General features: G+C 40.5%; 1 protein-coding gene across 1 annotated transcript; it reads left to right on the forward strand.

Moving 5' to 3' along the window:
- The first annotated feature begins 5,846 nt into the window (after positions 1-5,846).
- On the forward strand, positions 5,847-11,024 carry LOC139401123 (zinc finger protein ZFP2-like). The gene is made up of 2 exons (XM_071145597.1): positions 5,847-6,228; positions 9,844-11,024. The coding sequence occupies exons 1-2, from the start codon at positions 5,847-5,849 to the stop codon at positions 10,998-11,000; spliced, it is 1,539 nt and encodes a 512-aa protein (XP_071001698.1). The 3' UTR covers positions 11,001-11,024.
- The last annotated feature ends 5,111 nt before the right edge of the window (positions 11,025-16,135 follow it).

Below are 16,135 nucleotides of genomic sequence, written 5' to 3' on the forward strand. Positions count from 1 at the left end.
TGATTTGATTTGAATATACTACATAGCCTAGAAACCTGGTTAAATGATCATTATGACCATATGGATGGCCAGTCGTTGTATTCATAGTGTAGTGAATTCAGAGGGAGGCCCTGAGCTGAACTCAAACCTGGGTCCAGCGACTGTCAAGTCAACACCTTATAACTGTTACGCCAAGATGTCTGAACTTCTTGACGAGGTCGCTAGGTGTTTTTTTTTTAAACCCACACAATCCAGCAATCTGCAGTTCAAACAATAACACATCTGTCATTCCACCACTGTTTTGGTAATGAAATGATTATGGGGTTGGAGAAATGTAACTACAGACAGACAGACCTATGGATGCAAGGACTGACCATCCATGATATCAACATAATAGTTTTAACCATGTTGAGGCGATACAGTGTTGATTTACATTGTTTCTAAACATTGTAATAAAAAAAGCTTATTTAGGGTTCTGATGGGGTACAACAGTTGAACTAAGCTCATGAGGCATATGTTATATTCTTCAAGAATCAATGGCTGTAAATAAATAATTTAAACGTCACAATATGGATGTAGCGATTGCAGATTTCCGCCTTAACACCAAACATCAGTTCAACTGCAGAGTTTGTGCCTCTGTTGTTAAGACAGTACTTACCAGTGTTAATCAGGGAACGGTTTCTCAAAACCATCTTATGGCTAAATTCATCGTTGGAACCATTGGATGCCTTAAGATGCGTTTGGGAAACCGGGCCCAGATATCCAGGTTCCTCCTCTTCTTCCTCCTCCTTTTTCGATGTAAAAGTAATCCCCTCCCCCTCCTCTTTCACGCCATAAACTGCATCATCCTCCTCTTTCACTCTGAACGCGTCCTCCTCTTCTTTCACAGTAACGGCCCCACTCTCTACTTCTTGTTTTACTGTGATATCTTCCTCGTCTTTCACTCTGAACGCGTCCTCCTCTTCTTTCACAGTAAAGGCCCCACTCTCTACTTCTTGATTTACTGTGATATCCTTCTCTTCATTAGAAGGAGAGTAGCTTTGTGACCGCATGGTCGGGGAAGTTAGCTAGCTAGGCTAATGCTAACTTAACCAGCCCGCTAGCTGACTAATAACAACAACACCATAAATATGAAATTCAATCGGATAACTAACTAGACGACAGAAGTAGGTTTAAAACACAGTGGCTAATATACACTAAAGCGTCTAAAGAGCTTTATTGGTTCGGCTATTTGTCTAACAAGCTACCGAGGTGGCTGACGAACTGTTGTTGATGTTGAAAGAAGCGTTCCGTCCACTACATTAAACGTCACACCAGCAGCATAACTTTAAATTCCCAGACCGCCATCTGCTGACTGGAGTGGGTAACGCAGTTGAGTAAAATGTAGATTTTATCTTCAGATAACAAGTTAAAGTGTAGGAAGCAGGAGTTTTAACTCACCAGTGTAACAATACAGTGTGGTTAAAGACTTGGTAAGCTAATTGTAATCACGATATGGTACCTATAAGAACAAACAGTTATGTTTTTGCGTTATTACATATTTATTAACTTATTTTGTGACTCTTCCAAACTACCCACAATGCAGTATTTCTCAACGTCATATGGATGCTCTTCTCTGTGCTACTGAGTTTGTTTGCCAGTGTAACGGTGTAACGAAGTTACATGTGTAAAATATTTGTATCCTCTATTTAACTAGGCAATTCAGTTAAGAACAGTGCCTTAGACCGCTGCCCCGCTCGTGTGATAAAGGTATGGGATTCTGGGTAATCCACAGCAGATTTATGGAGAACTTGAAAATTGAGTGGTCCTGGGATAGAAAGGTATAAAATTGACATTACATCATAAAATCCACGTTTTAAATCACACATTAGCAATTTATGTTTTAGTAACTACTGTTGTTGGTTTGGTGTCAAGTCAGCCTCTCTTTATATGTTATTTGCCAAATCTCTGTTTTCCTTGTGGGTTTTATGCTAAAGATCCCTCTTTCAAGTTGGTATCTAACTGGAAAATGCATCTTCTTTTAGGAGTGCTATTTTTACCCTGTTCACTACTGATCGTTCATCCACACTGTGTGTCTCATCAATGCAGCTCATTTATGACAAATGTATAAAGTATATGTTTTATAAACTCATGAACACCAGCCCGTTTCTCAGCCCGGTTTTGTTAGTTTAGGTGTATTATACTTTTTCGCCACCAGAGGGGGACTTTGAGTAATATTTCAGGTTAATTTGATAATTTTTTGATACTAAAATGGATGACAGTTTATTCTGATGTAGTGAATATGAGACACATGGAAATAATGTATTTATATTTATTATAGTAAATTAGGAATTAGTAGCAATTGTTAAATCCACTATACGATCAATAACGTTGATAGACATTTCAACTGTTTTTTTTGTTAGTATATTACAGGGCAGATTAATGTAGAATTGCTGTGGGAGTGGTATTTATATCCCGTCACTACTGATCATTCATCCATACTGTGTGTGTCCCATCATTGCAGCTTTGGAAATAAATTAACTATCCATCCATTGCACCTTCCTGTGTTGACTCACTGACTTGAGAGACGGGACCAGGAAGGTCACACTAGGTCGATATCAAGCTCAAGCTTGCAAACGTTAAACACACCTCCATCTCCATTAACTTCATCACACCTGCCCAGAACCACGAGAACACACCTCCATCTCCATGAACCACATCACACCTGCCCATACCCACTAGAACACACCTCCATCTCCACCTGCCCAGACCCACAAGAACACACCTCCATCTCCATTATCTACATCAAACCTGCCCAGACCCACTAGAACACACCTCCATCTCCATTAACTACATCACACCTGCCCAGAACCACTAGAATACACCTCCTTCTCCATTAACTCCATCAAACCTGCCCAAACCCACTAGAACACACCCCCATCTCCATTATCTACATCAAACCTGTCCAGACCCACTAGAACACACCCCCATCTCCATTAACTACATCACACCTGTCCAGACCAATTAGAACACAACTCCTTCTCCATTAACTACATCACACCTGCCCAGACCCACTAGAACACACCTCCATCTCCATTAACTACATCACACCTGCCCAGACCCACTAGAACACACCCCCATCTCCATTAACTACATCAAACCTGCCCAGACCCACTAGAACACACCTCCATCTCCATTAACTACATCACACCTGCCCAGACCCACTAGAACACACACCCGTCTCCATTAACTACATCACACCTGCCCAGACCCACTAGAACACACCTCCATCTCCATTAACTACATCACACCTGCCCAGACCCACTAGAACACACCCCCATCTCCATTAACTACATCAAACCTGCCCAGACCCACTAGAACACACCCCCGTCTCCAGCGCCGCATCAGCACCATTTTATTTCTCTCCGTCGCCCACTCACTTTCAACTTTTTATTTTCTTTCTTGCAGACAGACTGATCAAAAGTCATTTTACATTGTATAACTGTACTTCTGACAGCCAACTTTCTAACTCCTCCCATAACTTTATGACATCATAACATTCCCAGAAGGATTATTGAGTCATTGTTAGTTTTACACGTAAGACATGACTCTGCCGTTGTGCTGTAGAATTTGTGAATGTTATCCAAATCCATTAAATGAGACAAGTTACCAGACAGGACATATTGCTGATGCTCTTCCCATTGATAACCTGAATGACAATTAACTTGTGGGCGGTGGTGGTGATGACGGCCTATTGGATGATGTCGTCCATCGGGATTCCCCCCAAGAAAGAAGACGCTCTGGATTGATCACTGGGGTCAGATGTGAAGGAGGAGGTTGATCAACAGGAGTCAGATGTGAAGGAGGAGGTTGGTCATCAGGAGTCAGATGTGATGGAGGAGGTTGATCATCAGGAGTCAGATGTGAAGGAGGAGGTTGATCATCAGGAGTCAGATGTGAAGGAGGAGGTTGATGACCAGGAGTCAGATGTGAAGGAGGAGGTTGATCATCAGGAGTCAGATGTGAAGGAAGAGGTTGATAATTACGAGTCAGATGTGAAGGAGGAGGTTGATCATCAGGAGTCAGATGTGAAGGAGGAGGTTGATGACCAGGAGTCAGATGTGAAGGAGGAGGTTGATCATCAGGAGTCAGATGTGAAGGAGGAGGTTGATCATCAGTGAACCTCTAGGATTGTGGCTGGGCTGGCGTTTCCACTTTCAGCGTGGTCATATATTTTTGATACATTGAATGTTGATATTTTGAACCTATGTTATATATTTGTACCTCCTGTTTCAGGAAGTGATGTCACTGAGTACTGCCCCTATATATACCGTGCATTCGGAAAGTATTCAGACCCTTTAACTTTTTACACATTTTGTTACTTTACAGCCTTATTCTGACATGGATTAAATCATTTTTCCCCTCATCAATGTACACACAATACCCAATAATGACATCACAATACCCCATAATGACATCACAATACCCCCATAATGACATCACAATACCCCAAAATGACATCACAATACCCCATAATGAAAAAGCAAAAACAGGTTTTTATAAATGATACATGAAAAAATATGATTTTCTTTCAAAAACAAGAACATTTCTAAGTGACCTCAAACTTTTGAACGGTAGCATACCTCTCTACATGATGTTAAACCATGTAGGAGCAGTATAGACCTAGTCTGTTCATTATATACATCTACATGATGTATTGTTACACCATGTAGGAGCAGTATAGACCTAGTCTTTTCATTATATACATCTACATGATGTTAAACCATGTAGGAGCAGTATAGACCTAGTCTGTTCATTATATACATCTACATGATGTATTGTTATACCATGTAGGAGCAGTATAGACCTAGTCTGTTCTTATATACATCTACATGATGTATTGTTACACCAACAATAAAAGGGAAATTATATTATTTTATACTGATACAATTGAAAAAGATAATGACATTAAAATGTTTTATAAGATTAGAGAACACATTGGGTGGGATCTTAGACCATTCCTCCATACAGAATCTCTCCAGGTCTTTGATTTATTTAGTCTACGCTTATGGACTGCCCTGTTCAATTCAAACCACAGGTGTTCAAGGGAGTTCAAGTCCGAAGACTGAGATGGCCGTTGAAAATGTTGATTTTGTGCCCAAGTAACCATTTCTTCGTGGGTGTTGATGTGTCTTGCTGAAAGATCCACTTATGGCCAAGTGTCAGCCTCCTAGCAGAGAGGTATCCAGGTTTTGGGCTAAAATATCCTGGTAGTGGGTAAAGTTTATTTATTTATTTCATACAGTAATTTTTGCTCATCTTTATCAAGGGTATCAATAACTAGGTGCTTTTTTTGAAATCTAGTTATTTGACTGAATCAGAAATATAGATGTGGAGTTGATGTAGAGTTTTTTTTAGAATCTCATAAAAAACCTGAACTAATCAAACAACACTTGTTGCTCTTTGTACGTGTTGACATAATATTCTTATTTAATGGAGAGGAAAAAAACGTTTATCTAAACTGCTTTATAATATAATTCAATGAAGAAGAAAAAAAGTTTTCCCTCCTCAACTGCGTTTCCTCCCTCCAGACAGCAGATGGCGATATGGTTCTTTCAGGCGATGTTTCTACTGTGACGTATAATCTAGTGGACGGAAAGCTTCTTCAACAACTGCAGTCACCTCGGTAGCTCGCTGGACAACAAAGTCGGAACATTCAAGCTCTTTAGCCAATTTACTAGTTTATTTAACACTATGATTTAAACATACTTATGTGTAAACAACTAGCTACCTCATTTAATTTAATATTTACGTTGTAAGTCAATTAGCTGTCTGGTCAAGTTAGCACTAGTCTAGTCGCTAATGCTAACTAGCTGTTATCCCCGACCATGAGTTCACTAAGCTACTCTCCTCCTGATAAAGAAGAGAAGATCTGCTGGACGGAGAAAGAAGCTCTCGTCAAAGAGGAGGCTGTTACAATACAAGAACAAGTAGAGGGTGAGGCTGTTACTGTGAAAGAGGTGGAGGAAGACATTTCAGTGAAAGACGAGGAAGACGCGTTCAGAGTGAAAGAGGAGGTGGATGTTACAGTAAAAGAAGAGGAGGAAGAGAAAGAGGAGGATGCAGGTTTTGGAGAGAAGGAGGTTACTGTGACAGTGAAAGAAGATGAAGACGTTTTTTTAATGAAGGATGAAGAGGGGGAGATTACTGTCACATTAGAGGAGGACGAAGAAGAGAAGACTGGAGAACTGATTAACACCAGTAAGTACAGTGAGTACTATCTTATAAAACAGGGACATTGATCTGATTAACACCAGTAAATACAGTGAGTACTATCTTATAAAACAGGGACATTGATCTGATTAACACCAGTAAATACAGTGAGTACTATCTTATAAAACAGGGACACAAACTCTGCAGTTGTTGAACTAATGTGTGAATTTTAAAAGGGCGTTCTACTCTTGAATATGTTTTTGTATTGTATGAATTGTTCATGACGTCCTCCAGTGATTTTTAACTTTTCCTATTGAAAAGTGATATACAAATACAGTAAAGTATAAACACACTAAAGGGAAACAAAATAAATGTTTTGAGCAAAATAGTGTTTTTTTAGACAACTGGAAACTAGAAGGAGTGAGTGATGTCATAGTAAGGTATTTAAGGAGTTGGCTTGATGGGAAGTCGTGATGTCATCCAATAGGCGACTGACCTTCATGTGAAATTCATTATTCTTTTTAAAATCCTTCCTGTTCTGTCAAGTCGGTTTTTGATCTAGAAAGCCATTTTCAAGTCTTACCAGAGACTTTCTATACGATTTAAGTCCAAACTGTAACTAGGCCACCCAGGAACATTCAATGTCATCTTGGTAAGCTCCTCCAGTGTAGATTTGGCCTTGTGGTTTAGGTTATTGTCCTGTTAGTACATTTTTTGGGAGTCAGATCTCTGAAATGCACTCTACCTACGTAATATTTAGTGTCTCCTTATATTACGCTGGGAAAACAGTTTTCATGGGCACAGAAATTATAATTCATTTGAGTTTGCAAAATCCAGTGGTTCTAACCAAGAGTCACCTTAACTTTATTGACCCAAATAACTTTATTAACACCCAAATCAATACTGTCACTTACGCGGTTCTTCAATAATTACACATCATTCTTAATACTGTAGCTGTTTAGTTACAGTCACATGTTCAACTATCATCAGCTGATCCAGGAAATAATTTTCTGAATTCCAGTCAAATGACAAACATCACGACATGCAACAACAACCAAAGTGCTTCTTCATTCATTACTCTGGTAAAGACAGTTATGCCGTGCTCCACGTTGGATCCAACATCCCTAACAAATTGGTGTTTATAATGTGTTATTGTCTGCTTGATTTACAGTAGGGTCTCGTTAGTCTGTTTGGACACAGAGATACTTAGCTCATAATGTGTAGAGCACTGTTCCTTGATGGATAGGCTATTGAACAACACACAGAGCTATTTTCCTTTATTCAGGACATTTAGAATGACAACACATTACAGAGTAGCTTAGTGGGATTATTGACAAAATTATCTGGTGATCAGGTTATGAAATGTCATGACAAAGACATTTTAGTTTCCATGTTTCACCTGAAATATGAAATAATTTATAGTCCTCGGTCTGTTGTAAGGGTCCTACAGTAGGTCTGTTGTAAGGGTCCTACAGTAGGTCTATGTTGTTGTTAGGTGAAGTTATGGGTCCTACAGTAGGTCTATGTTATTGTTAGGTGAAGTTATGGGCCCTACAGTAGGTCTATGTTGTTGTTAGGTGAAGTTATGGGGCCTACAGTAGGTCTATGTTATTGTTAGTGAAGTAATGGGTCCTACCGTAGGTCTCAGAGTGTTTTGTGCGTAAAAGACAAATGCAGCCATTGTTTCTCTCTTTCCTACTAAGAAGCCACCTGTCCCGGTTGATATATTATCGAATAGATATTTGAAAAACAACTTGAGGATTGATTATAAACAGCGTTTGCCATGTTCCTGTTGCTATTATGGAGCTAATTTGGAATATTTTTCAGCGAAGTCATCACCGCAATTTCTGGTCGAATTCTCAGCCAAACGTGAAGAACTAACAGAGTTATTTCGGCTACAAAAATAATATTTTTGGAAAAAAAGAACATTTGCTATCTAACTGGGAGTTTCGTGAGTGAAAACATCCAAAGCTCAACGATTTAATTTGATTGCTTTTCTGATTTTCGTGACCAGATTGCCTGCTGCTAGCTGGACATAATGCTATGCAAGGCTATCAATAAACTTACACAAATGCTTGTCTTGCTGGCTGTAAAGCATATTTTCAAAATCTGAGATGACAGGGTGATTAACAAAAGGCTAAGCTGTGTTTGAATATATTTCACTTGTGATTTCATGAATATGAATATTTTCTAGTAAGATTTTTTGTCCGTTGCGTAATGCTACTTAGTGTCAGTTGATGACAATTCTCCCGTATCCGGGATGGGTAGATCCAAGAGTTAACAAACCTCCAAACAAGCTTCAATGCCATATAACACTCCTTCTGTGGCCTCCAACTGCTCTTAAACACAAGTAAAACTAAATGCATGCTCTTTAACCGATCGCTGCCCGCACCCGCCCGCCTGACTAGCATCACTACTCTGGACGGTTCTGACTTACAATGGCTGGCCCTCGCTACATATTCGTCACCAAATCCACTGGCTCCAGGTCATCTATAAGTCTTTGCTAGGGAAAGCTCCCCCTTAACTCTGCTCACTGGTCACCATAGCAACACCCACCCATAGTACGTGCTCCAGGAGGTATATCTCACTGGTCATCCCCAAAGCCAACACCTCTTTGGCCGCCTTTCCTTCCAGTTCTCTGCTGCCAAAGACTGGAACGAATTGCAAAAATCGCTGAAGTTGGAGACTTACATCTCCCTCACTAACTTTAAGCATCAGCTATCTGAGCAGCTTACCAATCGCTGCAGCTGTACATAGCCCATCTGTAAATAGCCCATCCAACTGCCTATCACGTCCCCATGTTTTTATTTACTTTTTTGCACACCAGTATTTCTACTTGCACATCATCATCTGCACATGTATCACTCCAGTGATAATTTGCTAAATTGTAATTACTTCTCTACTGTGGCCTATTTATTGCCTTACCTCCTTACTCAATTTGCACACACTGTATATAGATTTTTCTATTGTGTTATTGACTGCATGTTTGTTTATTCCACGTGTAACTCTGTTGTTTTTTTGTCACACTGCTTTGCTTTATCTTGGCCAGGTCGCAGTTGTAAATGAGAACTTGATCTCAACTGACCTACCTGTTTAAATAAAGGTGAAATAAAAAATAGAATCTTTACTTTCTTGACACCCAAATGGATACTGTCATTAACGCGGTTCTTCAATAATTTCACATAATTCATAATACTGTAGCAAACATTATATTAAACAGGACATTCAATCGAGCCTTACAATTTTAATCCAAAGCAGTGTGAAAATTACTCATTAGCAACCTGGAAATGGAGGTTACTCCCCTGAGTTTTCCCCCATTCATATTCAGAATACATTGTGAAAAACTAAAATCTTTGCTCACCATTTTTGCTCCAGGCAGATATAGTACATCCATAACTATCGGTTTCCTCATTAGCAGGGAGGAGTTTCTGCAGTCACATTGCCCTCGTGCTGCAATTTTAGCCTACAATCATGGATGTTACTACTAATGTGAAAACAAGACAAAATATGACTATTCTTGCTCGTTTAAGACAATTGTCAAATAGTTTTAACATTCATTACAGACATCAATTGTTGTACAACATCATGGCTATGCTGTTGGCATCACCTTTTACAGTGGATTACCGCTGTTGTGGGCCTTTAATCATCAGTCTGACTTTGTTGTTCACACAGGAGATATACTTGACTATCGTGGGTCCTCTGGGGAGCCTCAACAACCTTGTGATGCTGAAGAGGCAGAGAATAGTCTCTCCAGATCAGAACACCTCAAGAAACACTTGCAGAGATCCACAGGGAGGAGAACTCACTGCTGCTCTGACTGTGGGAAGAGATTCACCTCATCAGGCATTAAAATTCATCAGAGAACACACACAGGAGAGAAACCTTTTAGCTGTGGTCAATGTGAGAAGAGTTTTTCTGCCTCTAGCACTCTGACTGTACACCAGAGAACACACACAGGAGAGAAACCTTTTAGCTGTGGTCAATGTGGGAATAGTTTTACTACATCCAGCAATCTGACTGAACACCAGAGAATACACACAGGAGAGAAACCTTATAGCTGTGGTCAATGTGGGAAGTGTTTTACTTCATCTGGTTCTCTGACTCAACACCAGAGAACACACACAGGAAATAAACCTTATAGCTGTGGTGAATGTGGGAAGAGTTTTGGTGGATCTGGAGTGCTCACAGTGCACCAGAGAACACACACAGGAGAGAAACCTTATAGTTGTGGTCAATGTGGGAAGAGTTTTACTACATCTGGCCATCTGATTCGACACCAGAGAATACACACAGGAGAGAAACCTTATATGTGTGGTGAATGTGGGAAGAGTTTCACTACATCTAGCACTCTGACTGTACACCATAGAACACACACAGGAGAGAAACCTTTTAGCTGTGGTCAATGTAGGAAGAGTTTTTCTTCATCTAGCTCTCTGACTGAACACCAGAGAATACACACAGGAGAGAAACCTTATAGCTGTGGTCAATGTGGGAAGTGTTTTACTACATGTGGCTCTCTGACTCAACACCAGAGAATACACACAGGAGAGAAACCTTATAGCTGTAATCAATGTGGGAAGGGTTTTATTCGATCTGTCCACCTGACTCAACACCAGAGAACACACACAGGAGAGAAACCGTATAGCTGTGATCAATGTGGGAAGGGTTTTGGTCAATCTGGAGAGCTGACAGTGCACCAGAGAAAACACACAGGAGACAAACCTTATAGCTGTGGTCAATGTGGGAAGAGATTTGCTTCATCTGGCTCTCTGACTCTTCACCAGAGAACACACACAGGAGAGAAAGCTCATAGCTGTGACCAGAGATAATCTGATAAATGATCTCTGATCAAATATTAGAAAATACATACATGAAGTAGTTGTTTCATGATTTCAACGAATTAATGTCACAATGTAGAATGTTTTAACATTGTTTTAGGATTATTTTAATAGTGTCAAAATGTAGAAGCCTCAACGTTTGCCCCCTTATCAATTGATTTCGACATAATTTGGATATTAGCCTCAGGGGAAAAATCCAGGCTCTGAAATGGAAGAGATTGATTGGTGTCACCTCGTTAGTCAGTATGTGTTACACCTGTGCTGGCTTGTCCATCTCATTAGTGGGAAGGTGTTTCACCTGAGCTGGTCCAGGTTCTATTTAAGTGTCTGGCCCAGTGCTCCAGTTGTCTTGATAGATGTGGAGAGTCAACACCTTTTTGGTTTGCTTCCTGTTTTTAAGTTTGGTGCGGGTTTTTCTTTTGTTCGCCTCTTCTTGGGCAGATTTAGTGGGTCTCATGGTGGGTGTCTTTTAGGTCCCAGTTGTTGTTACTAGTCAACTTTCAGTGGACACTGAGAGCAAAACTTCAACAATATGTTATAATACTTTTATTGCATCAAATGGTTGTGTTATGCAACAGAATAGAGGGTTCTTAGAACTATACTGTCTGTGTTCTACTGAGGATGGGCCTCTGGGAGAAAACACTGACAGGAGATTTCCAATGTCTTTTGTGTGATAAAACCTAAAGAGACCGCATTCCAGAGCACGAGTTAATGTTTCTGTTCTCTATGGTGCCAGGGAGAGATGACCCCAGGGCCAGACCCTGGTTTCTACACAGGGTACTGTTTTTACAGAGGACACTGTCTGCTGTGAATTATAAGTATCTTTCATACAAATCTTAACCTTGTGACCCGTTCTATACATCTGTTGTTGGTCATATAGGTTGAAAGGGGTGTGTCTTAGCTGTAAAAGACCTTTGTACTTTTGTCTCGGGGCTCTCAACGAGTAGTCTGGGGCTGATTTGTTGACCAGCCAATATTATTGTAGAGCACTCAATTGATTCTCTTTATGTATGCGTTGTATTGACCTGCTCCCTTATTATTAGTGAATAAAGATTTAGTTTAAGAATAACACTTAATTGTGTGATAAGTTTGTTTCCTCATTTGATATTAAAGAACTTAACCACATTTGGGGATGTTAATCTTCACTTGGTGACCGCTCCTGACGACCTGGGTAAATGGTACACCAGGGATCCCTCTAACTTGGGATCTCAGGGAGACCACACTTTGGGAACAGAGCAGATGGAGCACCTGGAGCACCTTTGATCTGAGAGGCAGCGAGGCGAGTGGATACCACATCTCAAACCTAGTTTAAATAAAAAGAGGTGATCGAAACACGCTAAGTGTAGTTTTTATAAAAGCCTCGTAAACAGGGCCGAGGCAGTAGGCTCTGAGTGTGTTTTCCTGTGTGAGGGGGCACCTTGGAGGTGTAAACAGGGCCCAGTCAATAGGCTCTGAGTGTGTTTTCCTGTGTGAGGGGGAACCTTGGAGGTGTAAACAGGGCCCAGTCAGTAGGCTCTGAGTGTGTTTTCCTGTGTGAGGGGGAACCTTGGAGGTGTAAACAGGGCCCAGTCAGTAGGCTCTGAGTGTGTTTTCCTGTGTGAGGGGGAACCTTGGAGGTGTAAACAGGGCCCAGTCAGTAGGCTCTGAGTGTGTTTTCCTGTGTGAGGGGGAACCTTGGAGGTGTAAACAGGGCCCAGTCAGTAGGCTCTGAGTGTGTTTTCCTGTGTGAGGGGGGCACCTTGGAGGTGTAAACAGGGCCCAGTCAGTAGGCTCTGAGTGTGTTTTCCTGTGTGAGGGGGGCACCTTGGAGGTGTAAACAGGGCCCAGTCAGTAGGCTCTGAGTGTGTTTTCCTGTGTGAGGGGGAACCTTGGAGGTGTAAACAGGGCCCAGTCAGTAGGCTCTGAGTGTGTTTTCCTGTGTGAGGGGGGCACCTTGGAGGTGTAAACAGGGCCCAGTCAGTAGGCTCTGAGTGTGTTTTCCTGTGTGAGGGGGGCACCTTGGAGGTGTAAACAGGGCCCAGTCAGTAGGCTCTGAGTGTGTTTTCCTGTGTGAGGGGGGCACCTTGGAGGTGTAAACAGGGCCGAGGCAGTGGAAGATGATCTGAGAGTAAGTCGACTCGGACACCTATCATTGGTCGGTTGCAGGCGACCTAGAGCCGTCCTAACACTGAATTCATCACAGTGGGGATTGGTGCGGTCTGTAGGGGGGAGGGGCCAGGGTGACCTGGTGAAACTATTGGAAGAAGGACCTCATTCTGAAAAGTGTCTGTGTGACCCTCAGTGGTGAATTCCTATTATTTTAAATGTGCTGGCCAGCTATGCCCTGGATTCGGTCATTTAGTGTTAAATATCTAGAGTCTTTGTGAACTAGATGACAACTCATATCAACTCAAATTTGATAAATATGAGGTTTAAGCATTATTAAACAGTCTACAAAGTCTGGGCAGTTGTCTCAGAAACTGGTGGGAGTGTGTCCACTCTAGGGTAAGTTACACTAATGATGAAACTATAAAACGCTTACTGGATTTTCTTCATCTGGGTACGACATTTGAAATAAAACTGCCCTTAAAGCCTGAAAATTCCACTTTTGGTTCTTCCCAGTATGAGAGAAGTTGCTATATTTATTGAATAAACCTTTTTCCATAAAGTTAGAGTGATCCAAGGTGACTGTCTAGCTGTTGATGTTGAAGAAACGTCCCGTTCACTATATTACACGTCACAGTGGCAGAATCACCTGAAAGACGCACATCGCCATCTGCTGACTGGAGTTGGTATCGCAGTTGAGAAAATACTTTCAGACAAAAAGCTAAAAAAGCGACTGCCCCTAAAAACCAACAATTCCCTTTGAAAATGAGTGATGTGGCATCAGAAACATTTATTATAATGAAAAAATGTACTACAAAGTGTAGCTAAATAGAATAACTTTGGTCATACCCCCTCAGCACGTGACTCGAATTATGGGCGATATCAGGTCTGTCTGTTGTGGCCGCTATTTCACCCCAAAATAGTCATCCCAAATGGGGCTGTGTATAACTACGTAAATGTCTCTCGGACAAGGTGCCTTTCATCAATATACACTCTAAAAGGTAAAGGTTCCGGGAGAATCCTTTAAACCGTGTGGGAACCCCTAAAAGTTCTTTGAAGAACCCCTTATCATGATTCCTCAAAGAACCTTTTGGGGTTTATTTTTTAACTCCCTGTCCACCCTCCCTCCATTATAAAAACAGATTATAATAATATTGACAATATTAACTTAAATAATTGTTTATTTAGTGGCACAACAAATGTGAATTAATATTTACAAAACAATTTACCAAACAAAACACATTACAAAATTGCAACATTTCTGCAGACATGTCAGACTATAATAAATAATAAAAGTACTTTGTAAAGTGCTTTTCATGACATTTAAAAAACATTAAAAAATAATGATGTACAATAAAAACAACATACATAAAAAATGAATCATAGGTAAACTAACAACATTGTAGACTTGATGCTAAATACAGATTTTTCAGCTTTAGTGTGTATATCATATTCACTTAGTTATGTTAGGAAGTTTGCCATCTTTATGACCGGCCCTGGTAACTTCACCCAACTTCTCCTATCCCCAGAACACAGTAACTTAATAACATAAGTGTTTTTCTGACATTTTTGGGAAATTTAAGGGAAATTTTAAAAAAAATACAGCCGAAGCAGAGCCCCAAGTCCCATGGGGACGTCCTCGAGGGCGTGGATGTTCTCCCCATCAAAGGCCAGCGGGATTTCACTCTCATGGTGAAATGGATTTCCGCCGATGTGCAGTAAAGGAGTGAAGAGCGGGGAAATCTGTGTCAACAAAAGTAAGAAAAGATTAATACACATACAATTAACAAAAACCATAACAAATGTTCAGCTGTAGTTTTATATAAGCGTGCACACCTATGTTTATGAAGAAACAGATGAATGGTGCATAAGCATACCATGTCACGGACATAAAGGCCACTCGGGTCCTGAAGAGGTAGGGCAAGAGCAGAATCGCTGCTGTGGTCTCCAGTCCTAGTAAAGCATTGATCTTACTACACTTGCTAATTTTATTACAAAATACATTAGAGAAAGGGAAGGAATAAGAGCAAATCCCTCTTCTGTATTGTCCTTCAGGGACTGTCAAAATAGCAGGATGATGTCCTCACCCCTGCCTCGCCTCTCTACCTCTGCTAGTCATTGAATTCTCTTTTTGTCTATATCCATTCCATGGCCTTGATTCATTTCTGAGAAGTTCTGAAAAGATAATTAAGATAATTAACGCGGACATGTAACGTTTCCAAAATGGGACAGTATTGTCCATGTAACGTTTCCAAAATGGGATAGTATTGTCCATGTAACGTTTCCAAAATGGGATAGTATTGTCCATGTAACGTTTCCAAAATGGGATAGTATTGTCCATGTAACGTTTCCAAAATGGGATAGTATTGTACATGTAACGTTTCCAAAATGGGATAGTATTGTACATGTAACGTTATGCCCCCTTGTGAGTTAATAGTATTGCATGCTGTAGCAGGCTATATAAAGAGAAAGACCTCCATTGACGGTTCAGTTCGTTGTAACATCTCGTATTGTTGATTTCAAAATTTTTCATCTTCAACAAATGCACTAAATGTAAACTTTTTCATACTAAGATGGAGCATGAGTCGATTGGTTGGTCATTGGTTTCATTTATTTTTGCAATATGTTCAAACCAAGCTTGAATAATACAGCACATTTCAGACATGGATGCAACGCAATGCATTTCACAGGAAGAATAAATAAAACATTCACAGCAAACAGAACTGAAAGACTAATGACTAACAAGAACTGGATGCTACAACCCAAAATATAAGCTTGTTTTACTACATTGTTTGTTACATTCCCCAGCAAGAAAACCATAAACGTCACTTAAAAAGAAGAGGGAACTAACAAAGTCATTGACAACAAAAACTAAACAGGTTTTAGGAGGGATTCTGAATGACACTATGATGGTGTCCACTGAAAGTTGACTAGTAACAACAACTGAGACATAAGACACCCACCATGAGACCCACTAAATCTGCCCAAGAAGAGGGAAACAAAAGAAAAACCCTCACCAAACTTACAGACAGGAAGCAAAC

Source organism: Oncorhynchus clarkii, unplaced genomic scaffold (assembly GCF_045791955.1).
Source record: "Oncorhynchus clarkii lewisi isolate Uvic-CL-2024 unplaced genomic scaffold, UVic_Ocla_1.0 unplaced_contig_409_pilon_pilon, whole genome shotgun sequence".
NCBI classification, from domain to species: Eukaryota; Metazoa; Chordata; class Actinopteri; order Salmoniformes; family Salmonidae; genus Oncorhynchus; species Oncorhynchus clarkii.

Bases quoted from the DNA above. Each gene is read 5' to 3' on its own strand.
- LOC139401123 (XM_071145597.1), top strand. From the start codon at position 5,847: ATGAGTTCACTAAGCTACTCTCCTCCTGATAAAGAAGAGAAGATCTGC. The intron at 6,229-9,843 runs GTGAGTACTATC...TTGTTCACACAG, and splicing joins GATTAACACCAGTAAGTACA to GAGATATACTTGACTATCGT.